This window comes from Filicampus tigris, chromosome 14 (assembly GCF_054856515.1).
Source record: "Filicampus tigris isolate MCC_2025a chromosome 14, RoL_Ftig_1.0, whole genome shotgun sequence".
Taxonomy (NCBI): domain Eukaryota; kingdom Metazoa; phylum Chordata; class Actinopteri; order Syngnathiformes; family Syngnathidae; genus Filicampus; species Filicampus tigris.
The window spans coordinates 11,547,949-11,570,396 of record NC_141230.1 but is presented as its reverse complement, the minus strand read 5'-3'; the positions used below and the strand labels follow the sequence as shown (position 1 = coordinate 11,570,396).

The 22,448-nt window shown below is 40.7% G+C and overlaps 4 protein-coding genes across 4 annotated transcripts; 1 reads left to right on the top strand and 3 right to left on the bottom strand.

Moving 5' to 3' along the window:
• Positions 1-82: 82 nt before the first annotated feature.
• Positions 83-2,371, bottom strand: LOC147136353 (dynein regulatory complex subunit 2-like). Its single transcript, XM_086052339.1, has one exon. It carries the CDS (start codon positions 2,275-2,277, stop codon positions 937-939), a length of 1,341 nt encoding a protein of 446 aa, XP_085908465.1. The 5' UTR covers positions 2,278-2,371; the 3' UTR covers positions 83-936.
• An 824-nt stretch (positions 2,372-3,195) lies between these two features.
• gphra (golgi pH regulator A) lies at positions 3,196-7,959 on the top strand. The gene is made up of 14 exons (XM_086051612.1): positions 3,196-3,468; positions 3,745-3,804; positions 3,888-3,991; positions 4,274-4,380; positions 4,459-4,560; positions 4,637-4,757; positions 5,577-5,657; positions 5,746-5,855; positions 5,944-6,032; positions 6,298-6,390; positions 6,467-6,562; positions 7,144-7,233; positions 7,355-7,420; positions 7,488-7,959. Exons 1-14 carry the CDS (start codon positions 3,427-3,429, stop codon positions 7,692-7,694), a joined length of 1,368 nt encoding a protein of 455 aa, XP_085907738.1. The 5' UTR covers positions 3,196-3,426; the 3' UTR covers positions 7,695-7,959.
• A 1,321-nt stretch (positions 7,960-9,280) lies between these two features.
• On the bottom strand, positions 9,281-15,750 carry pdzk1 (PDZ domain containing 1). Its single transcript, XM_086052539.1, has 8 exons — positions 14,929-15,750; positions 13,887-14,096; positions 13,606-13,819; positions 11,656-11,988; positions 11,385-11,581; positions 9,988-10,224; positions 9,648-9,920; positions 9,281-9,435 (listed from the first exon to the last, which is right to left on the bottom strand). The coding sequence occupies exons 2-8, from the start codon at positions 14,091-14,093 to the stop codon at positions 9,382-9,384; spliced, it is 1,515 nt and encodes a 504-aa protein (XP_085908665.1). The 5' UTR covers positions 14,094-14,096; positions 14,929-15,750; the 3' UTR covers positions 9,281-9,381.
• A 114-nt stretch (positions 15,751-15,864) lies between these two features.
• On the bottom strand, positions 15,865-21,272 carry rsph1 (radial spoke head component 1). The gene is made up of 7 exons (XM_086052540.1): positions 21,071-21,272; positions 20,825-20,938; positions 19,874-19,979; positions 19,694-19,784; positions 19,264-19,399; positions 18,481-18,552; positions 15,865-16,401 (listed from the first exon to the last, which is right to left on the bottom strand). Exons 1-7 carry the CDS (start codon positions 21,119-21,121, stop codon positions 16,252-16,254), a joined length of 720 nt encoding a protein of 239 aa, XP_085908666.1. The 5' UTR covers positions 21,122-21,272; the 3' UTR covers positions 15,865-16,251.
• Positions 21,273-22,448: the final 1,176 nt, after the last annotated feature.

Genomic DNA, 22,448 nt, shown 5'->3' with positions numbered 1-22,448 from the left:
CCAATTCGGGTTTTCATAAAGCCCTCCGAGAGCCATATTAAATTTATAACATCATACAAATGTTTACTATTATGTACATATAGTGTGCGTTAGGCAACACGGTGGCGGTTAGCACATCTGCCTCACAGTTCTGAGGTTTGAACCTCGGAATTTGGCCTTGTATGTGAAGTTTGCATGTTATCCCTGTCTTTGATTTGGTATCCATAAAAGACTGCATGTTGCAGCAGACAAAATTATGTAAACTATAAAGAACTGGTTTATAATAAAAGCAAGTAACGCTGATTGGCACACACTTCTTAAAGTCACTGTAGTGATGTCTGATTCTGAAAGTCACTGTAGTGATGTCTGATACTTCAAGTTGATTGAAGATGTACTGTACATTAAACCCACAGCTACTGTATCTTGGGTTCCAGGTTCACAGTCCTGCTATTTCATGGATTAGTTAATAACTCGATTTTGGTCCAACTCTCCTGTTTATGGGGTGCACTGTAATTTCACTTTTGATTTTTAGGTGTAGGCATGCCTATTTAGCTTGAGACGGTGTATATTTGAAAGAAGAAGAATGAAACCTGTTAACTGAAACCTGAAAACTGTATTTCAGCACTGGCTAGTTTTTGTTGAAAATGTTTCACTTTTATCCACTGTAATCCTGCTTTTTATGACTACAGAAAGCGGCAGCTGTAGGTCCATTTTATAATGTACATCTTTGGGCATGATTATATTATGAGATGATAAGTTTGGTAGTTTGGAATAAAAATAAGTGCCTTAAAAGCTTTGAAACATGCCTATAGAGTATTTAAATACAGTATTTCTATATTGCAGATAGATTTCAGTTCTTGTGAGGTGGTCTACAATGTAACAACACCAGTGATGAAGTGGGGTTTACTGCAAATATTTTGTCCCACCAATTGTGTGTTACATCCCTCATGAACATCTTCACTCATTCATGGACAGTATTCTGAGGGCGTGCACTCCCTCGACGACACATTGCACTTGCTTGGCGGCGTCCTTCTCCATGACGGGGGCCATCTTGAGCTGCAGGGGATTGTACGGTCCGTTGTGGGTGTCCGGGTTTATGGTCTTGGCTTCGAGGCGTTGCCGCGTAAGTAGCTGCAGTTGCTGGTTTTCCCGCTGCAAGTTTCTGTTGCGCCGCTTTAGGGCTTCCTGGTGGATCTGTGCGCCGTTGTAGCGCTTCATCAGCTCCGGGAATTCATACATTGGCGACGGCTCCACTGTCGGTGTCTCAGATTCCAGCGTGACTTCTTTGGCGGCAACCTGCTCCTCCCTCTGCTGAGCCTCTAAATGGCGACACATCTCGGCCACCTTCAGGAGCCGGGCGCCCTTGGCGATGATCAACCTCAGTTTGTTGGCGGCGGCGTTGCTGTGCACGCTCACCTCGTGGATCATCATCTGGATGGGGATGCGGTCCCGAGCCATGCGGCTGAGGAGCATGTGGATCTTGGCCTTGGCGTCGTTCCGGGCTGCCGTCAGCTTAGCCGTCATGTCGGAGTTGCTCTTCTCGGTGGCCTCCAGCCGGGACTGCGTCTCGATGATGGTGTTGTAGAGCGCCACACCCTTCTTGGAAGTGACCACGGAGACTTGTTTCTTGGCCTCCATGCGCTCCACGTTCTCCATCTCGTGGAGGTAGCGCTTTTCGGCCTTCTGGTTCTTGAGGACCTTCACGTTTTGGTCTAAGAAGCACTCCTCCACCTCGAAGGCTTTCCTCTTCTCAAACACCGCGTGGGCCTCCATGGGCTCGCTGTACAGCATGTGGATGGTCGCCAAGGCCTGCTGGTGGTGACGCTCCAGGTGGACCACAGTGTCCTCGAAACCCACACGTGACTGCAGGAAGTAGGTCGCCATTCTTTTGCTCAATACCTCCAGCCTGGAGCCTAAGGCGTCCTGACCCATGTCCCACTGCTGCTGCAAGAACTTCAGACGCTTCTCCTGCATGGCACGCAGACGCTCAACGTGTTCACGGTGCACGCGCCACACCTGAGCGGAGAGACGCTCGCCCTCTTGCACGCCGCACGCGAACCTCTCCATGGCGTGGTTGAGGTCCTGATCCCGTCGCTCAAAAGTACGGCGAAGGGCCACTATTTCCTCCTTGAGCTGATCGCAGCGGTTGCTGCGCAGGCCGAGGCGATAGGTGTCCTTTAGCTTTATGGCGTTCGCCACCGTGTAGGCATCCTCCTTCTTCAGCTTGTCCCTCATGATTTGTGGGCGCAGGCTGGGGTCATCCCCCGCGCCTTTGCGCTTCTTTCCCTTTTTAGGCATTTTGACTTTCTCACGTTGTCTCACAATTTGAACCAGCAGTGAAAATGTACAGCGTTAAACGACTGGATTTGCACTGAAAGTGGCAGCTCCAAAGATGACATCACTCCCTGTCATGTAGTGTGATGCAATAGAGGGAAAGGGAGGTCTTTGGCCCAGTGATGCAGCATTGTCAAGATGATGTTTTTCCCCTTTTTTCTGCCTTAAATAACTTTAAGCACGTGAGTGCAAATTATTATGTCATAAAAGAGGACACAATTAGATTTTATCTGCACAAATGAATCAAGGTTTTATCATCCAGCTATACTTGAGCCTCTCACAGCAGACTTTGAGTGTAAATAATGAATTGGGTGCAGAATAAAGTCACAGAGCAAATATACACACACTATCTATCACACTCAAATTCACACATATGGACAATTTAGAGATGTTAATGAACTCCATGCATGTTTTTGGAATGTAGGAAGAACTTGTACTTTGTTGATTATGACATACAGTACTTATTTTTAACAAATCCTTGAAGAAATTAAACAATATTATCGAAAGACAAATTCTGATTCTTGATGATTGGTGATTAAAATCATAAAAAATCAAACACATATTTTATGATTTATTTTCTTTATTATTTCAATATTAAATTTGGTCAAATCAAACACAATTGCATTACAGCGTTGCTGCTAAACCAACTTATAACGAGAGCAATTCGTCCTCTTGGTGTTTTAACATTCACGAAGTAACGCGAGTTGTACCGCTCCATTATGGCTACCCTACACACGCATCAGATGCTTCTATGGTATTTTACTTAAACGTATATACGTAAATATATTCAAAACAATGTCAGTGCACATTATTGACACCAACTACAAATAAGAGAGTATTTAAGGAGAAGTCAGCAGAAAGTGTTTCGTGTTACGTCATCGAATAGCGACGGAAGTTCCCGCAGAGCTGTCATCATGACGCAGTATATAGACGACCCTTGTAACTTGACGTACTAACAATAACATGTCGTCCATTATGAGTAAAATAAATGTTTATCGTTCAAGGCTAGTTGTTAGGTTTTGTGCCAGCATGATCTAAAAAGCGCCTCCCAGCCTCTTTCAGATGCACATTGATTATTTGGTGGATTGACGGCCGTTTAATATACGTAACGTGATGTCGTTTTTGGTGGATTCCGTGATTATGTTCACGTCTCAGGTACCCTCAAATGACAATAGTAATTTATTTTGATTTATAGGGCTAACAGAGGAAAAATTAAATCGAATAAAACATTCTCGTCGTGTCCATTAAACTTTATATCCCTATGTTTAAACATTTACATTAAATGTGTTGTTAAAACACGAAGGAAGAATATTTGTATTCCATTTAAATCATCTTAATTTTTACAGTTTTAATGATTGAAACTATATTTATCCATTTATTCATTTGGATTTATTACACAACTGTATTTTGTGCCTTGCGATCCGTTTGAAGGTGCTGTTCTTTGGGTTTGGCTGGCTGTTCTTCATGCGACAGCTTTTCAAAGACTATGAGGTACGTACAAAGTGTTATTTACATTATGTACATAATTACTTTGCTGTTTGTTACTGTTGAATTGTGTTTGCATGCGTTGGCAGGTGCGCCAGTATGTGGTGCAGGTGGTCTTCTCTGTCACCTTTGCTTTTTCATGTACCATGTTTGAGCTCATCATTTTTGAGATCCTGGGTGCCTTAAGTAGTAGGTAAGAACACAACTTTTTCTTTTAAATCCGTCATTTTTCTGTAGCGCTTGCCTTATTAGAGTTGCGGGTGAGCTGGAGTCTCTCCCATATAAATTTGAGGTGTAAGGTGGTGGACTCAATGGACTGATCGACAGCCAATCACTGGGCACATGCTCTATAAGACAATATTTAATCTCACATTTACACCTTAGAAACATTTTGGAGTCTTCAGTTAACTCAATGTGTATATTTTTCAAATGTCTGATTGATATGTTTAAAGTGACGTTATTTCTGCACTTAAAGTTCCAGGTACTTCCACTGGAAGCTGAATCTATACGTGATTCTACTGGTCCTCATCTTTGTTGTGCCTTTCTACATTGGCTACTTTGTGGTTAGCAACATCCGCCTGTGTAAGTGCACACGCTGAAGTGTTTTGATTGATGAAGTGCACACACTGTATACAATACAAAAAGTTGTTTGTGTTGCAGTGCACAGACAGAGATTGCTGTTTGCGTGCATGGTGTGGTTTACCTTCATGTATTTCTTCTGGAAGCTGGGCGACCCTTTTCCCATCCTCAGTCCAAAACATGGTGAGTCAGCATGCCATCACCTGACTCTAATACAGTATAAACTATATGTAATTGTGTTATGTTACGTTTCTTTTAGGCATTCTGTCCATTGAGCAGCTCATCAGTCGTGTCGGTGTGATAGGAGTCACCCTCATGGCTCTCTTGTCTGGCTTTGGTGCCGTCAACTGCCCTTACACGTACATGTCCTATTTCCTCAGGTAGGTCCAAGCTGTAGAGGCATTCTGATAGCCTCTATTTGGTTTATGGACTCAGAAAACCTGTGAATTTGTTAGTATTTGTACAAAAAGCAGTAGATAAGGGGCATTGTTCAAATATAACTGTGTGTGTCTGTGTTTGTTATTTTTTGTCTGTTATTTATTGTATTAATTTATCATTTATATTTTAATTAGTAGTTTTTACAGCCGTACAGTTATTTAATTATCATTTATGTTTTTCAACTATTTACTTTATGTTCTGTTTTTAAATTAGTACATGTATTAAATTGATGAGGTATTACTGGGCTACGCATTATTTAATCTATTTTATTTTCCAAAATATTTTCTAATTTTAATTGTATTGTCTTCTTATTGCACAACAACAATTATTTTACAATTGTAGTCATTTAATTTATAGTATTATATATTTATCTATTTTTCTTCTGTTTTTTGTTTCATATTAAAGTTATTAGTTTGAGCAGTAGTCCCCAACAACCAGTCTGCAGCCCGGTATGCCCTTTCATACCTGGCTACACACTTACATCTTAAAAACAAAACAAAACAAAAAATGTAGTGGAGCATATAATTCCCAATTGAGAATGCACGTTCTCATCCCCACACCCATGTGCAATTAGATTTTGACCATGATCATCCGTTAGTACCCCCCCATCGATGAATGGTTGCCAGTCAGAGAATCAGGTTTTTTAAAAATTATTTCTTATTGAAAGTATATTATTTATTGTAATCCGTATTCTTTAACCCCCCCCCCCCCAAATTAAAAAAAAATGCATTGTTTTGAGCATCATTTGATCCAATTTACAGGAATGTGACAGACAGTGACATCCTTGCTTTGGAGAGGCGGCTGCTTCAAACTATGGACATGATCGTCAGCAAGAAAAAACGGTTAGGCCTAGTAACAAATATCTATCCTGTATTTTTTAAAAAGTCGACAAAAATGCTTGTGAAATAAATGAGTGACTGTAATGTGCAGCATCGCCATGACGCGAAGGCAGATGTACCAACGGGGAGAAGACCAGAATAAGCAGACGGGATTGTGGGGCATGATCAAGAGCGTCACCTCAACGCAGACGGCCAGCGAAAGTAGCCTCCATTTTAAATACCAAAACGACCAATTGTCATCAACACAATGTGCTCAAATGACTTACACATCTCCTATTGTTCCGTGCAGACCTGTCTCTCATCCAGCAGGAGGTGGACGCTCTGGAGGAGCTCAGTCGACAGCTTTTTCTCGAGACTGTGGACCTGCAAGCAACCAAGGTATGACGCACAAACTCACACACACAGATAGGATGTTTAGCATATTTCATGCACATGGAAAATAAACTGCATTCTCTGTTTTGTACACACTTTCCTGGCTCTCTGCCATCGCACCAACGTATTTCTGTACGGCGTGGTGCACGGGTCTTTAGTAAGATTATTTAGTGTGGGAAAATGCTCACTGTGCAGCTTGCTTCAATTTTTTTTAAATGGAATTATTCAAGTTATTCGATTAATCGTCTCAGTCCTATTGCCCTCTTCACAGGAGCGCATTGAGTACTCCAAGACATTCCAGGGAAAATACTTCAACTTCCTTGGCTACTTCTTTTCCATCTATTGTGTGTGGAAAATCTTTATGGTGAGCACGCACAAGCGGATTTGTAATAATCTTTTGAAATGTGTAAGATGTGGTTGTGTTTGTCCATCCATCGTAGGCCACTATCAACATTGTGTTTGATCGAGTGGGAAAGACGGATCCAGTGACCAGGGGCATTGAAATAACAGTCAATTACTTGGGCATCCAGTTTGACGTAAGATGTCAATTTTCACTCTCGACATACAAAAAAAGTTCATTCAATCAATGAACAATGAATAAAAAATGGTAGAAAATGCGATGCTTCTGTTTGTCTAGGAAGACTTCATTCATTCATTGTAAATGAATTGAATTTCTGATTGATTCATTCATCTTTTTTGAATAATATAACATTTACTTTTTCTGCGTAGAACACATTTTATTTTGCAACATGTTTGCATTAAAAGGACATCTGCAGGTTTAAGGCAAATTTAAGAACCGTCATAAAAATGAACACCAGGAGCGGCAAGCAGTACAAAAAATACCTTTCTAGTGACTGCAGACACATTTAAAATTGATCAAGTTTTGCAAATAAAACATGTGCCTTATCTGCATTTTTAATGATGGTTTCATTTTTAACCATAATCAAAGCCTTAATTTTGCAAAACTAATCCGACTCTACATAGTCCTTGCATTTTGGGCGTTTCTATCAGTACCAAATTACCCAGTAGGTAGACTACGTTGGAGAAAATCTTGTCAGCATCTCTGACAACGCATTTGTAGTTATTAATACAAATTGTGTTTATGTTCCACTCTCAGGTGAAGTTTTGGTCCCAGCACATCTCCTTCATCTTGGTAGGCATCATCATCGTTACGTCCATACGAGGTTTACTCATCACCCTCACAAAGGTACAAAGTCCACAAGGTGACACGTTTAAAGCAGGGGGTGGGCGTAGGAAATAAGAGTATGCCCCCTGGAGGCCTTTGTAAAAACAAGTTAATAAAGGGCTGCTGTGTACCTTCATTGTAGTTCTTCTACGCCATATCAAGCAGCAAATCCTCCAACGTCATCGTGCTGGTCCTTGCCCAGATCATGGTGAGTTTCTAGGATTCGTCTTGTCTTGAAAAGCACAGCAGTGACCTAATGTATGCGTGTGTGTCAGGGCATGTACTTTGTGTCGTCGGTTTTGCTGATGCGCATGAGCATGCCGCTGGAGTACCGCTCCATCGTCACGGAGGTTCTAGGAGAGCTGCAGTTCAACTTCTACCATCGCTGGTTCGACGTCATCTTCCTGGTCAGCGCCCTGTCCAGCATCCTCTTCCTCTACCTGGCCCACAAGCAAGCACCCGAGAAGCACATGGCACTGTGACCCACCCCATCCCACCCAACCAACCAACATGTTCTTCTGTGTCATTGCAATGGTTCCAAACGCATGTTCCTGAATCAGGAATTTGAAAAGCGGACCCTTATACAAAGTGTGGAATAAAAGGATTGTATTTGTTTTGTATGATACTTTTTATTATTCTTTGTCGGTCTTAACACTGGAGCTGCTTCTTTTTATGTCACATGTTCATGGCTTTTATTTCACTGCCTAAAGCATTCAATAAAAGCAGCAGTATTTGGGAGGAGGACAATTGTTATTGTTTTCTTAAGACTATTTTCAGTGCGGTACAATGTAAGCTACCCAGCATCCATGTATCATTGGAATCAAGCCAAAATTAATAGAATGCGAGTAATTTGAGGGGCCGCATCAGAACGCGACAGGCCAGGAGGGAAGCACTGGAATCCGTGGTAAACCGCAGGTCAAACCGTAGTGCGCCTTCGAGCCACTGGGACATAGCAGCCATTGTCAAACGAAAGCCCTTCACAGATAGCGTTTTTGACTGTGAGAAATCTATAGCATGATTTGAATATTTTTGGCACACTATGTTTCAGGAAAATGGGTGACTATAAAATAATGAAATAAAACATGACACACTTTTAAATTGATTTAAAATAAAATGCAATGCTTAAATATTAAAATAAATTTATTGTATTATTGTGATCATCATGAGGATGAAAACTCTTTTGAACTACTCACAAATTCAAAACTTTTTAAATTGAAAGTAAAAAAAAAAAATCTTTACACTAATATGTTCGATGCACCCCCACCAGTTGAAATTCAGAGTTAATGTTGTGAAATGTGAATGAATAAACAGAAAAATCCAACAGTTTTTTTATCCATTTCAGGGGGCGGCCATTTTGCCATGTACTGCCACTTGCTATACTGAAAAGGACATCGCAGTGGCCAAAAGGCTCAGGTCATGTGGCAGAAAACAAGTGTGCCGTTTCAACATTCATCCGTTTTAACATTAAATTACATATATAGTGTCATTATAGTGAATGAAATTAAATCTAGGTTGAAAGGGACTTGCAAATCCTTATATTGGTTTTATTTACATTTTAAACAACGTCCCAAATTCATTGGGTTTTGTAAAAAAAAAAAAAAAAAATTAAAGTTGGAATTAGTTACATTTAATGTAAACATGTGAGAAATTAGTGTACCAGTGAGGATATCTTATTTTTGTCCATTGATGAGGATTCTTATGAAATAAGACCATTTAAAACAGAAGTCTACCCAAACTTATTTTTTTCAAGAATATGTTGTATGCATGCCCACTAGTTGAAACAGGGCATTCTGATAAATATTGCGTTTGTGGAATAAGAGTTAATCCACCTGGTTTTAGCCATCTCCGGGGGAGGCCATTTTGTCACTTCTGTCGACTGAAAATGACATCACAACTACTCAGGGCTCAGGTAACGACCAATCACGGCTTAGCTTCAGAAAACAGGTCAGCCGTGACTGGTCGTTACCAGTTGACAGAAGTGACAAAATGGCCGCCCCCGGAGATGGCTAAAAACAGCTGGATTAACTCTTATTCCACAAACGCAATATTTATCAGAATACCTTGTTTCAACTAGTGGGATTGCATCGAACATATTCTTGAAAAAAATGGGGTTGACTTCCACTTTAATGTTGTTGTTGTTGTTGTTCTTGTTGTTGTTCTTGTTGCTTCTCAAAGTCTATCATCCATACTCTGGGAAGATGAAGATGAAGACACAGATGATGTCTGCAAGAAGAGAAATAGTTAGAACGGATTAGTACATAGGGGAATTTAGTGTGGTTGGTTGGAATCACCCGCTTAGATAATTCCATGTTAATTTGAATCTGTCCGTACGCTAACATTGACTGAAAGCAATGATTGATGTTCCGTTAAGCACCTTCATCTTCATCTTCACGATGGTGCACGTTGCTAAAATGGAATTCGGAAAAGCTGCTCACCCTCTCTTTGACCGGTGCGGTCTCCTGAGCTTCGCTGTGGATTTGAGCTTGCGACGTCTCGCCGAGCAGCTGACGCGTGACGGGCGTCCCTCTGGCCTTGAGCTGCTCGTAGACGCTCTTGGTGGCCACCAGCATCTCCAGCCTGTTGCCCGTGCCGCGGATCATCTCCACCACCTCCTCATGCGTGCACTGCTCCACGTTCTTCCCGTTCACCTCCACCACAATGTCGTCATCCTCCAGGCCGGCCAGATCGGCGGCGCCGCCCTTCACCACCTGAATCGAATGTCCCCCGATGGCGTCATCCAAAAATCCTTGTTTACTTTTCTTTTAATTGTCTTACCTCTTTAATGTACTGTCCAAACACACCCTGGATGCCGTTGAGATGAAAACCATATCCAGCAGCCGTCTTCTGCATTTTACATAATTTAGGTTTAAGATCGATTTCTTCATCGTTCTTCCTCTCCTGAGCAGGTGTGGGTGCTTGAAACAGGGCAGGGAAGGTGGTAACTTCAGAGTAACTAGGTGGAGAAAGAGAGTCCTTCTTCTCCGCCCAGAACAGCATAGGTGACACTTTACCCTGGGTGGACACATATATACATGAGATAAATGATACATACAGTACAAAGTATCAAAACGTCTGCGCTCAAACAAACTAGAGTAGAATTCAGTAGAGCATAAACCTCCACCTTGGCCTAAGTTTATGGCATATGGATGAATTGCTGTCATCAAGATTGGTACACAGTTCATTGATTGATTGATGAATATAGCAACAATAACAATAACAATAATATTAATAATATTAATAATAACAATAATAATAATAATCATAATAAAGTGATAGAAATTGAAGAATGGATGATGATTATAATTTTTAAAAAATCTATTAAATATGTACATTTTTTAATAATATAATCCAAATTTGAGGTTTTGTTTTTAACAAAATTGTAAAAATATTAAAAAGAAGATACAGCTACACCAGGGCTAGGGGGTGCTAAAGCCCCATCAGAAACCAGTGCAGCCTTAACAATATATTTAGAAATTATTTTCTCGGCCCCCCGATGTTTCTGTCAAGACCCCCTTTAGCACCAAGAGAGAGGAAAGATCTTGGAGCCATGCCTGCTTAAATAAGATACTTTTAATGTATTTAGCATTATTTTCATTGTACTTAATTAAAAATAAGAGATTAATTTTGAATGTGTATTTTGTGATTAACTTTCGATAAAATGTCTAAAAACAGCATATCTTCAAATCTATTTAAAATACTAAATGTATTATTATCATTATAAAATAGTAAAAATAAGAAGGCTTATTAAAAAAAAAAACTATCAAACTATCAAATTACTGAAGAACACAATTCTATTTTAAAAGCAGCCAAATTTGGAATTCATCTGTATATGGATTCTTCCTTTTTTTTTTTTAATTTTCCAAATTATTAATAATCCTGAGTAAGGAAAAACGATTTTCCAAATGACTAAACAAATGAATGAATGTCATTGAAATGTATCCACAATTTTGCTGTATATAATTTTACTTTATTGTAATGGTACAGCACATGCATTATTCCATTTTTCCCTCTATTTGTTTTGTATAAATCACACAGTTCTACTGTTTTAAAGTGTCCTTCAAATAAAGACAGTGAGCATTGTAATCTTTATGAAGGCCAATTTTTGGGGGATACAGTGAGATCCTATTAGTTTGTGCAAGTGTGCCTCACATTGTGGCAGAGGGTGATCTCACCTGAGCATACATGAGGTCAGTGTCCTTGTCCACCACGAGCAGGCAGCACTTGTTGCCGCTCTGCTTGACGGCGTCCACCACTTGCTCGTGAGTGCTTGCGTCCATTTGCTGGCCGTCCACAGCCACCAGCCTGTCCATGTCCTTGATACCTCCCCTCTCCGCTGGACTGCCTCTGTCTATATCCGTGATCACGTGTCCTGCACACGCGCGGACAAGCTCACGGTCAGCGCTCACTCGTTCCCACGGCGACGGGAGAACGCAATGCACCTACTTCTCATGTTGGCCTCCTCCTTGAGCAGGAAGCCGTAGCCGCCGGGCACTTTGGTCAAGTTGACGATGCGAGGCTTGCGAGGGAGGCATTTGGTCGTGGCGAAGTGAGCGGTGACCTTGGTGTTTATGCTGCGGTAGTACCGGTCGGTCTCCTCGTCCACCAGCAGGAACATGAGGCTCCCGCCCGCCGTCTTGACCTTGTCCACCACTTGTTCGTGCGCGTAACTCTCGATATTCTCGCCGTTCACTTCCAGCAGGCGGTCGTTGGTGTTGACGCCGGCTCGGTCTGCCACGCCGCCGGGAAGCACCTCCGACACAAACACGCCCCGCTCACCTGAATATGGTATAACAGATATTATGGAGATTGGTGTAATCATAGGCCAAAATATTGGGTACACCTGCAGTGTCTGATGAAATCGAATACAATAGCTCTGTTAAAACTGTTGCTTTTACAAAGATAACTAGTGCAATACTGGGGAAAAAAAGAACCATATTAGTGTATGTTTGTTTGTATGTTCGAGAACTATTTCCTGGTCCACAATAAAATAATCAAGGACGATGGGACCATTTGCCTTCTGGGTTCCATCGTCTCTCAAATGGTGGAAAGAGAAAATTAAATGCTCTAACACAGTAGTTCTCTCAACTTTTTGGTCTAAGTATCACCTTAATACTTAGCTCTTCAAGTGCCACCATCATGACCAAGATTAAAATATACTGTAGTAGCGTAGTAGGCGTTTAAAAATAAATAAAAAAAAGAGTCCCTCCCCCCTGCCCTCGAAAAAACGAAACAAAACAAAATATTGAGTATTATTATTGTAAGCCATTGTAACAATATGCAGTTTGAACGGAAAAACTGCCCACTTAAACGTTGATTCAGCTAAAATGTATAGGGGCTGCACAATATATTGAAAAAAATACTGATATTGCGATAATGGCCTATGCAATATGTATATCGCAAAGACATAAGAATAATTTTCTTATGGAATTGAAAGGTTTTATTTGAATTTGACCAGTCAGAAAAAAAAATGGAAAAAAATGTACTTCTTTCATTGGATAATAAAAATGACTTTTTTTTTAGGTAGATATAAAATATCGCAACAATATCGCATCCAACATCTATATCGCATATTGCATTTTTTCCACTATCGTGCAGTCCTAAAATTGATCTCATAGGTCAATTCAACTGAATTCTACTTAGGCAGTGTTATTTTGCGTACTTCAAGAGGGAGACGTACAACTAGTAGTACTAGTACCACACTTAACGAATCACTGCTAAGCGTGGTACGTTATACGTATTTGTGTTTGTCCATTTGTTAGCTAGCTTGCAGGGTAATTTGCAGTTCAAACAGAATAACAAAATGTTCAAAATATACAGCTGGACCTTGATGCATTTTTTTTCCCGTGTAATCCTGTGAGCTAACAAACGAACCAACCAACAAAGACGGTCAAAACAACACTTCTCACCTTCACTCTTGGTGAGGTGTAATGGTAAGTTCTGAGGTTTGTTCATGTTAAGAAATAGCATCGCCAAAAATGTTGTAATATCGTACCAATAAACTACTACAGACAAATGGATGTATGTTAAACACTTAATAGACATCCACCAAAACAGCGATGCTGAGAGGGTTGCTGCTGCTGGTTTCTGTCTGTCCTGGCCTGTCTCCATGAATCGCTTCCACTATTTCAGAGACACAGCAACCCTTCAGGCCACGGCACATACAGCTGTACCATCCAATACAAGTAGGATCTGCAAATACTACAACACGCTCATCCGCAAGCTCCGCAGAAGCCTGCCTGATCATTTGAATCAGTTGTGTTGAAGGGAAACATCGAAAACACGAGGACCGGATTTGGACACCCCTGTGCTAAATGAATACGGCGGCAATCAAAATGATTATTCCAGTTGATGATGATGCAAGTGTAAGTAAGGTGGCGAGTTTTATGATGTCACCTGCGACTGAACGGAGAGAGAAGCCATAGTCTGAGCCCGACTTGACCAGGTAGCAGAGTCTTGGTTTCGGAGCGTACTGGCCAATACCGTTGCCTGCTGGCGAGCGGTGAGGCTCGGCCAGGTTGACCCCCTGCATCTTGGCCTGCTTGTAGGAAACTTCGTCCAGAGTGTGGAAGGTGACCGTAGCCCCGCTGCTCCTCACCAACTCCACCACCTGACCACGCAAAACAAAGGTGAACGAGACTTTCCAGAACTGTATATGATACCACAGGCTCACTCACCTCCGAATGGGAAAGCCCATCGACAAATTTGCCATTCACTCGGAGGACACGTTCCCCGTCTTTCATGCCGGACAGCTCGGCCGGACCTCCCATCTCCAGGCAGCGGATCAGGTGACCCTCCTCATCCTGCTCTATCCTCAAGTAGAAGCCGAATATTTGACCCGGCCTTTTGGTTATAGAAATCACTTTTGGCTTGTACTCAGCCATGTCCTTTCAGAAAGACAGAATGACATTCCAGAAGGTTTAAATGTCTCTCACGTGATCATCACATTTTCATTTAGCAGCAAAGTAAGCGGAGTTCAAAGAAGTCTTAAAAGATAAAAATGTCGTCTTCCGTGCGAGCTTCACAGTGGCAGTTAATGGTTAATCACTTTTCTTGGTGATGACTCAGGTTAAAAAGGCAAGCTGCACTTTGAACTATATTGCCACCATCATCCACATTTTTCCATATCAGATGCTCTGAGCGCGAAGGATGGTGAATGCGTGCTGTTGCGCTCGTTGACGCGCACGTGCCGACTGACAAAACGGTCACTGGTCAATCTCTATCAGCAGGTAACTAAGAACACATGACAGGAAACACCCTGAAACATCGGAGAAATACTTTTCATATTTTCTTTCAATTTTAGTCTAACAAAAAAATCAAAACTGCTTTTTTTAAGCAATCAACCCCAATTTAAAGAAAACAGAATACATTAAAAAAAAAAATAAATAAATAAGATTTTCTTTTTTTCATACCAAATCCAGTTCAGAAATCAATCATCTCAACATTGGGAAACGCAAACTTTTTACTGGAAAGCAACGACACAATAAGCGAGGGGGTGATTCTGTCTCCACATTTTAATTTAAAAAAATGAAACCAATGATGATGTACCTTGCAGATTTTGCACCAGTAGGGCTTTTTAACAAACTTTCATAGCACACGCACACACGCGCACACCCAAACACACACACACACATACAAATATCCCCTTATTTTAAATGACGACATTTTCAACAACTGTCACTTTGTTAGTCAAAAGAAATGGGCAAAAAAACAACTCACCTGTTCACGTCTTTGCTCGGTCACCGTCCCCAAAGCAAGAGCTAACCTGTCACTGCTTCAGAGTTATTCATCATGCACGCCCCCCCCCCTTCCTCCTCCTACCCAAGTTCTCCAAGTGAACATTGATGGGCCGAAGGTGAACCTAAAGGTTGAGTTATTTAACAGTGTAAGGTAGGAGTGCCTTTACAGACTTATGTCATCTGCTCTTGGAGAGAAGGCAGTAGCCATAAAGTTGCCTTTGGGTTTGTGACGCAGGTTGCAAAAACGCAAAATGCCAGGTACAAGCAGACACGCTCTTGGAATCATAGCTTTACCTTGTTGTTCCTGGAAACGGTTTGAACAGTTACCTCGGAGTGTAATAACCAGCCCGATGGCAGGTGTAAAAGAATGCGCGATAATAAGATAAAAACATGGTCGTTTCTGTCTATGCTAAGGATAGGCGCGTCACTAAATTATCTTGATAAACTACTTTCAAACATAAACAAGAGGGCATTTTCGGACAAGTTACAATGCACTCAATTATACTTCAGTTTTTGATGAGACGTGATTATCATCACTTCCACACAGTTGACACAATTCTTAGCAATCAGTTAAGTGACCTCCCAAATACATATTTTTTAACCACTGGAAAATTAGTAGTCGCTGCCCAGTGAGAAACATGCATCCCCAAATTTTGTGATCTTTTTACCAATACATTTTTAATAAGAAACTCACATTTAGTAGATCCATACTTCCATTAGATAGTGACAAATAATCAGTCAATGATCAAATTAATTGACATTTATTATTATTTGACAAAATGTAATTTGTTTATAATTATCTTGATTGTTCTCATGTTTGTATTGGTTTACGGATACTTCAATCTTATTTATGTACAATAATGTTATGTAATTGTACCAATCTTGTGTCAAGAAGGAAGGACAATATAAGACCTGCTGAAGAAAGGCGTGGACATTTATTTCTAGGACAAGTGCAAAGTTGACACTGAAGCGACGGTGCGTGTTGTCTTTCCGGTCGCTATAGTCTGTGGGAGAGTCCTTTAGTTATAAAAATGTAAGTATGATACCTCAGCCAGTTGGGACGGGACAAAGGTGACGCAAACTCAGCTAAGGCCTGAAAAAAAAAAGGTTCTATTGTATGATGACAAAACAATTTTGACATTTCTGTATAAATGTAACATAGGTACAAATGTTTGATCCAAAGCTAAAGGCCGCATTTTCCCTTACGGCCTAGAAGGATTTGAATGTGTGTAATCTACTGTCGTTCATATCAGGTATGCTCTTTCAATTTCTACCGGATTGTGTTAAGTAGGTCGGTCGTTGGCTACGCTTCGGTCGAAGGCTCGGCTGAAACCTCGGATGAGGCCTCGGCCTCTCCGTCAGCATCCTGCGACGTGAGGCCCGTGATGCATTTTGGAAACCACTTGAGAAGCGTAGTGGAGCCCGGCTCACCCCACTCGCCTTCGGCCCTGTCCTGTGGAGGGAGTTACAAAGACATTTACAATTTGCTGTGTAGATACAACACAAGAGCTGAATCAAAAAAAAATATTAATGACACCACCACAGAGGGGTGCCAGTGATTGATGATCAACATTCAAACCTAAGCGATGAATGACATAAAAAATACAATCTTCTATTGCATAACTAGAGAAAGATAAACGGCGGGTATTTTGCTGCCTTGTCTCACTGGCTTCACAGTACAGCACTCATAGATTTATAATTGAAATGATTATTTTTTTGTCTCTAATTATATACACAGTACATTACATCATGGCATCCAAAGCATACTGCCACATTGTTTATTCTTCGGAAAAACTGTAAATGCTCTACTTTGCTGTGCAGAAAACGCTATATTTGGTTAGACATAAAGATATTTCTGCACGGACTTCGGAAGCTAGTACTGTTTCCATCCGTGTAGTTAGTGTCTAATTTTTAGATGATAATTTCATCTTCATTGTTTTACTGCCATAAATGATTCACAGCAACACACACAGAGATATCAAATTATCCATAGACAGTTCCAGGATATGCCGTGGTGCAGATACACATATGGACAAAATTACTGGTGCTCCTTTGTTAGTGAAAGAAAAAAACGGAGTGGTCACAGAAATAACAACTCTAACCACGGAAAATTACACTTTGGTTTTCAATTGTGGTTCAACAGATTTGAAAAAACAAACTCATGAAAAAGGTTGTGACAAAAATGATGGTACCCTCAATTTAATTTTTTTGTTGCACACTTTTTTGAGGCAATGGGTGCTTTCTCCAGGCGGCGTGTTTCAGCTCCTTCCACAGATGTTGAGTAAGATTTAGATCGGGGCTCTTCGAAGGCCACATAATAGTTCAGTGTTTTGTTTTTAGCTGTGTGTTTTGCGTCATTATCCTGTTGCAACGACTTGCGAGTGAGACCAAGCTTTCTGACCCATCTGTGCCAGATGTAGCAAATCAGTCCCGGAAAATAACAGAGCCTCCTTCATGCTTCACAGTAGGGACAGTGTTTTTTTTTTTTTGTTATGAATCATTTTTGCATCCGAGAACTCAAGAGTTGGTGTGCCTTGCCAAAAAGTTGCAGTCGTTCATAGGCCATTTTCTCAGAAGCTTTGTGGCTTGTCAACATGCAATTTAGCAAACTACAGTCTCGCTTTTTTTTTTTTTAAATTTGTGTCTTCCTTGTCCTCGTTCAAACGATGTCGGATGATGCAATTGGACACTGATGTACCTTAACCTTGGGAGTTTACCGTTAATTTCTTTGGAGGTTGTTCTGGGCTTTTTTTTTTTGTTACAATTTGTATCATCCATCTTTTCAATTTGTCAGCAATTTTCCCCATGTCAACATCTGGGGGGGTCGGCTACAGTCCTGTAGGTCTTACTTTTCTGAGTAATATGTGTGACTGTCGCCACATCAACATCGAGTTGCTTGCAGATGATCCTATAGTCTTTACCTTTAACGTGCATGTCTATAATTTTCTTTCTTATCAATTGAGACAACTCTCTCCTTTGCTTCCACTGGTTCATCTTTAATGTGGTATCCACTATGTCAACATACAGCACTGTGACATGTCACCCCATAAATAGGCCAACTGACTCAATACACCTTTGATGCTCATTAGAGGTCACACCTTGGTTGAACATGTCTCTATGGTCATATTATTTTCAATCTACTCTCGTTTTTTGTCCTGACTCGTTTCATTAGTATGTTTTTTAAAATGATTCTGACGAACTACAATTCAAAGACTTTGTTTGGTTTTCATTTTAATTTATATTTACTTTTGTCAGATTCAAGTTTTTTTCTGGGACCACTCTCGGTTCGTCTTTCATAAACACAAGGGTACCAAGATTTTTGTCCATCTGAGCATGTAGTATATAGAAAGGAAATGCACAATGAACAACCAGAGGAATCATTATCTAGAGACCGGAGCAGCACCTGCACTGCCTGTACTTTTCCAATTCTCCTCAATGGCAATTGGCTGTGTTGTTAGTTGTTGATGTACTTTCTAGTGTTCAGACACAATACAGACGTAATGAGTACATGTGTTATTGTTGATGCTATTACCTGTTCTATTTGGTGATATTCACCATGTTGCTCACAGCCAATGTCGAACACATACTTTCCTGGACCAGATGGCTACAAAACGATAACAACAACAAGGGCTTGATTATGGACAATTTGACAAATTAGCAATAATATGTCTTTTGTGGGGACCAAGAGCCAAGTCATGATGTTTCATGGACAGTGTCACTCAAAAGTGAGCAATTCTATCTTCAGACAGTTTGCAACTACACCTAATGACTATGGTGCAGTGTTTTTCAAACTGTGTGCCGTGGCACACTGGTGTGTCGCGAGATATTGTCAGGTGTGCCGTGAGGAATTATCTCATTTGTGTGCCTGTGCGGTCTAGCGCCCGGCAGCGTAATCATGTATTTACTACATTGTAGTACTCTTCCATACCAGCAGGTGGCAGCAGCAGCAGGTAGCTAATTGTCATTGTTTAGAGACAGGCGAATTACAGACGCATGTTTATCCAAACATTCCCATGTTTCACACTGAGTAAGTATCAATATGAATCATTATAAAATACTTTTTTCTTTGTGTTTATTTAATTCCTATTCAAGATGTTATAATATAACATCATTCTTCAATGTTAAAAAATGCTTATATAAACAATATAACACTTATATTATTAAAATAAGCTTTTTTTTTTTTCTCACAATTTCAGCTGCTGTTGTGCCGCGGGATTTTTTCAATGAAATAAATGTGCCTTGACTCAAAAAAGTTTGAAAAACACTGCTATAGTGAGTGTATGTTCTATTATTGTTAATATGAAAGAGAACTCACATTATTGTTGACAAAGTTACTGCTGTATCTGTGGTTGGCGTGGATGAACTCTCCGACAGACTCAATCTTGCCATTCGCCCACATCCCAGTGTACACTGAGCCAGTGTCATGGTAACGATAGGTGCCTTCACCGTGCCTTCGAAAACATGTCAGGTAATTTTTCTCAAACAAGAAATAACACCAAGCTGCATTCTAGGCAAGACCTCAGCAAATTTTGAGTTTTCAGGAAAGCAGAGTTAGTTGTCTTGGCTTTGTTGGATGCACAGATCAGCATTTGCTTCTGATTCTTAAGTTCCTTGTGAAGTTGCTGACGCAGTGGAAATGGGCGTATTGGTGTTTGTTGAAGTATCCATGTGCCTCATTCATACAGTAGTTTATGAACTGCTGTATCTTTACAGACGCTCACTCCCCCTCCTCCCTGAAGAAGTACCTCATGTGATTGAGCCATTCTCCAACATACGTGTCCCCGTTGGAGTACGTGTAAACACCATGACCCTGTCTCAAGTCCTCGGCCCACGAGCCTGCGAGATAAGCAAATGACGGAAATGATTTGCTAATTAATAATTAGACTCCACAGTCACAGACACATGTGGCCTAACTGTTGACATACCTTCATATTTGGATCCATCCGGGTAGTAGAAGATGCCTTGGCCATGTTTCATGTTTTGGAGGTAGTCGCCCACATATCTTGCTCCGTTCACAAAGCGGTATGTGCCCTATCAAAAGCACACAGGTGGACAGCAACTCTGAATGTTACTTGAAGTTTTTGAGACCATGGCAGCATTCATTGCAGTTGATTGTTCTGTGTTCTTATTCATCATCCAAACACAGAGGTCCAATGTTTGCGAAATGCATTTATTTTCTACATCCTCATTTTGATTGTGACTCGTGGGTGAGCTGGAGCCTATCCCAGCTGACTTTGAGCGAGAGGTTGGTACACTCCAGACTGGTCGCCAGCCAATCACAGCACACATATAGACAAAAAAAAATTACACTCACACCTATGGACCTAAAAATATACTTTTCCTTTCATTATGTTTATTTGTAACTTTTTATTGCTATTTATTTATATTGACTGGTTGAAGAAATCACATGGTTCTAGTGCCTTATATGTATGAATGTACATATGTAATTTTGAGTTAAATTGAGGTTAGCAAATTTGGCGCTTTGGCCTATGAACACATCCTCATACGAGTGAGCTTGGTTCAATCCCATTGGACTTCAAGCAAGAGTATTCCACCCTGGACTGGTTGCCAGAAAACTGCAGTGACTACCATAGCAACTACCATTCACATTTATGGACAATTTAGAGTCTTGACTTAACCAAGCAAACATGTGTACAAGTGGGAGCACATAAATACTCCACACAGTACTGATACTCGAACCGGGAACCTCGTAACTGTGAGGCAGACATGCTAACCACTTGCCCAAAATGCAGACTATGATTGCATGTGAAAGATTCAGTACAATTACAACAAACGATGTTGTATTATTTTACAAATGTGATATATGGTCCTACTACAAGACAGTAGATGACATCGTTTGGTAATTTAATCCATACCTTGCCATGTCTTTTACCACGTTCATATCGTCCTTGATAAACGTCTCCCTTTGGCAGAACAGCTTTACCCATCCCATGTCGTTCTCCGGCCTCATTTCTGTCCCCATCGTATTCCTAAAAATGAAAAATACAACTAAATCATACAATGATCGCCATCAGCGAGCATGACTGCCGATGCACCACCGTCACCTAGGTTACCTTACAACAACAAAACAGTCGAGTTACGAATAATTTCTAGTTTCTCACCCCGAGTTTATTGCGTTCCTCGTCAAACTCGTCAGAGTCTATATCGGACATTGCTATTTATGTCCCGTTTAATAGTAAAAATACAAAAGTTTAATTTAGGAAGGAGATGTTAAGGAGATGAGGCGTTGAGGCGCGTGGACACCTCCTCGTAGCAGTTTAAAACCCCGGAAGTTTGCATCATGATTTAGCTTGTATAATGTCCACGCGAGTATTTTTTTTTTTAATAGCACTTTTACTTTCCCCCCCCACACGCCCACCGTCATAATCGTCAAACATATTTGCATGACGTGTATGTCGAATTTAACACGCTTTGATAATTCTGACAAATATATAACTTACTCGCCTTCGTTTTTATTTTCGCGCTATGACTTTAAAACATTAATTATTCCAGCCACTCTTACAGTTTGTCCACTAAACAAGAATTAAAAACGGGCAATTTCCGTATAGGCTATTCAAATTTCGAGGAAAAAAAACGTGTCAACGCTGTTGTGTTAAGTTGCTATGACAACCCTCAAAAATCGTGACTAACACAATACTGTATTCCATTCGCTTACTTTGTCTTCGTTTATGAATGCTGCATACTTGCATGGCTTTGTTGAATCGATTTTATAATATTTCACCTTTTAGATCAATGACAACACTTTTCAGATGAAAATATATTTTTATACTTTATGTCTAAAAGTTTAAATGTATGCTGAAGGAAAACATCAACTAAATTAATTAGTGTGGTGATTGTACATTTGACAAGTACGCGTAGCTGCTGATAGAAAGATCAACATCTTAGCCTCCTTGCTGTTGTGTGTATCATGAAATGTTCACGCTCTACTTGTGTTATAACACAGAGTGGTTTGTCCTAGTGTGAATACAAAAACAACCGATTTGAACACTTAAGTCCGTCTATTAGTCTCTGAGTCTCTTCCTGACACTGCAAGCACCAGAGCAATGTGCATGTTGGTTCTATAAGCGCAAAGCGACCCCAAATCTTCTTGAGCTCTGCCTAGCACTGATGTGTGCACCCTCCATTAGGCCGATCTTGAAATTCACCGTCCAAGAAATGGATGCTTTACCGTGACACTGACTGTAGCAATAATGTTCCAAACAAATAATTGCCGACATGCCTGTTGCAAAATGCCACACTAGACACTACAATTGATTTATCTCCAACTTGTCATCATCAGCAGTAATCAGCGTGTTTCGTGATTATGATCCGCGACAGGGAAACACTAGTCTCGCTCCTCATCCAGAGTGGCATCCTCCCATGACTTGTTTTTCTGGGCTAAGTGGCTCGACACATGACCTAGCCCAGACAGCCAATTAAGCACAGGAGGAAAAATGATTAGAGGTGAGGCATAATGGGCCACCTCCCCCTCTACTTTTC

Excerpts from the sequence above, each read along its gene's own strand:
- LOC147136353 (XM_086052339.1), bottom strand. The coding sequence starts at position 2,277 with ATGCCTAAAAAGGGAAAGAAGCGCAAAGGCGCGGGGGATGACCCCAGC.
- gphra (XM_086051612.1), top strand. The coding sequence starts at position 3,427 with ATGTCGTTTTTGGTGGATTCCGTGATTATGTTCACGTCTCAG. Across the intron at positions 4,561-4,636 it reads CATCCTCAGTCCAAAACATG|GCATTCTGTCCATTGAGCAG; the intron begins GTGAGTCAGCAT and ends CGTTTCTTTTAG. Across the intron at positions 5,658-5,745 it reads ATCGTCAGCAAGAAAAAACG|CATCGCCATGACGCGAAGGC; the intron begins GTTAGGCCTAGT and ends TGTAATGTGCAG.
- pdzk1 (XM_086052539.1), bottom strand. The coding sequence starts at position 14,093 with ATGGCTGAGTACAAGCCAAAAGTGATTTCTATAACCAAAAGGCCGGGT. Across the intron at positions 11,582-11,655 it reads GGAGGAGGCCAACATGAGAA|GACACGTGATCACGGATATA; the intron begins GTAGGTGCATTG and ends GCGCGTGTGCAG. Across the intron at positions 9,921-9,987 it reads TTGGACAGTACATTAAAGAG|GTGGTGAAGGGCGGCGCCGC; the intron begins GTAAGACAATTA and ends CATTCGATTCAG.
- rsph1 (XM_086052540.1), bottom strand. The coding sequence starts at position 21,121 with ATGTCCGATATAGACTCTGACGAGTTTGACGAGGAACGCAATAAACTC. Across the intron at positions 20,939-21,070 it reads AGGAACGCAATAAACTCGGG|GAATACGATGGGGACAGAAA; the intron begins GTGAGAAACTAG and ends TTTCATTTTTAG. Across the intron at positions 19,785-19,873 it reads GGATGGATCCAAATATGAAG|GCTCGTGGGCCGAGGACTTG; the intron begins GTATGTCAACAG and ends CTTATCTCGCAG.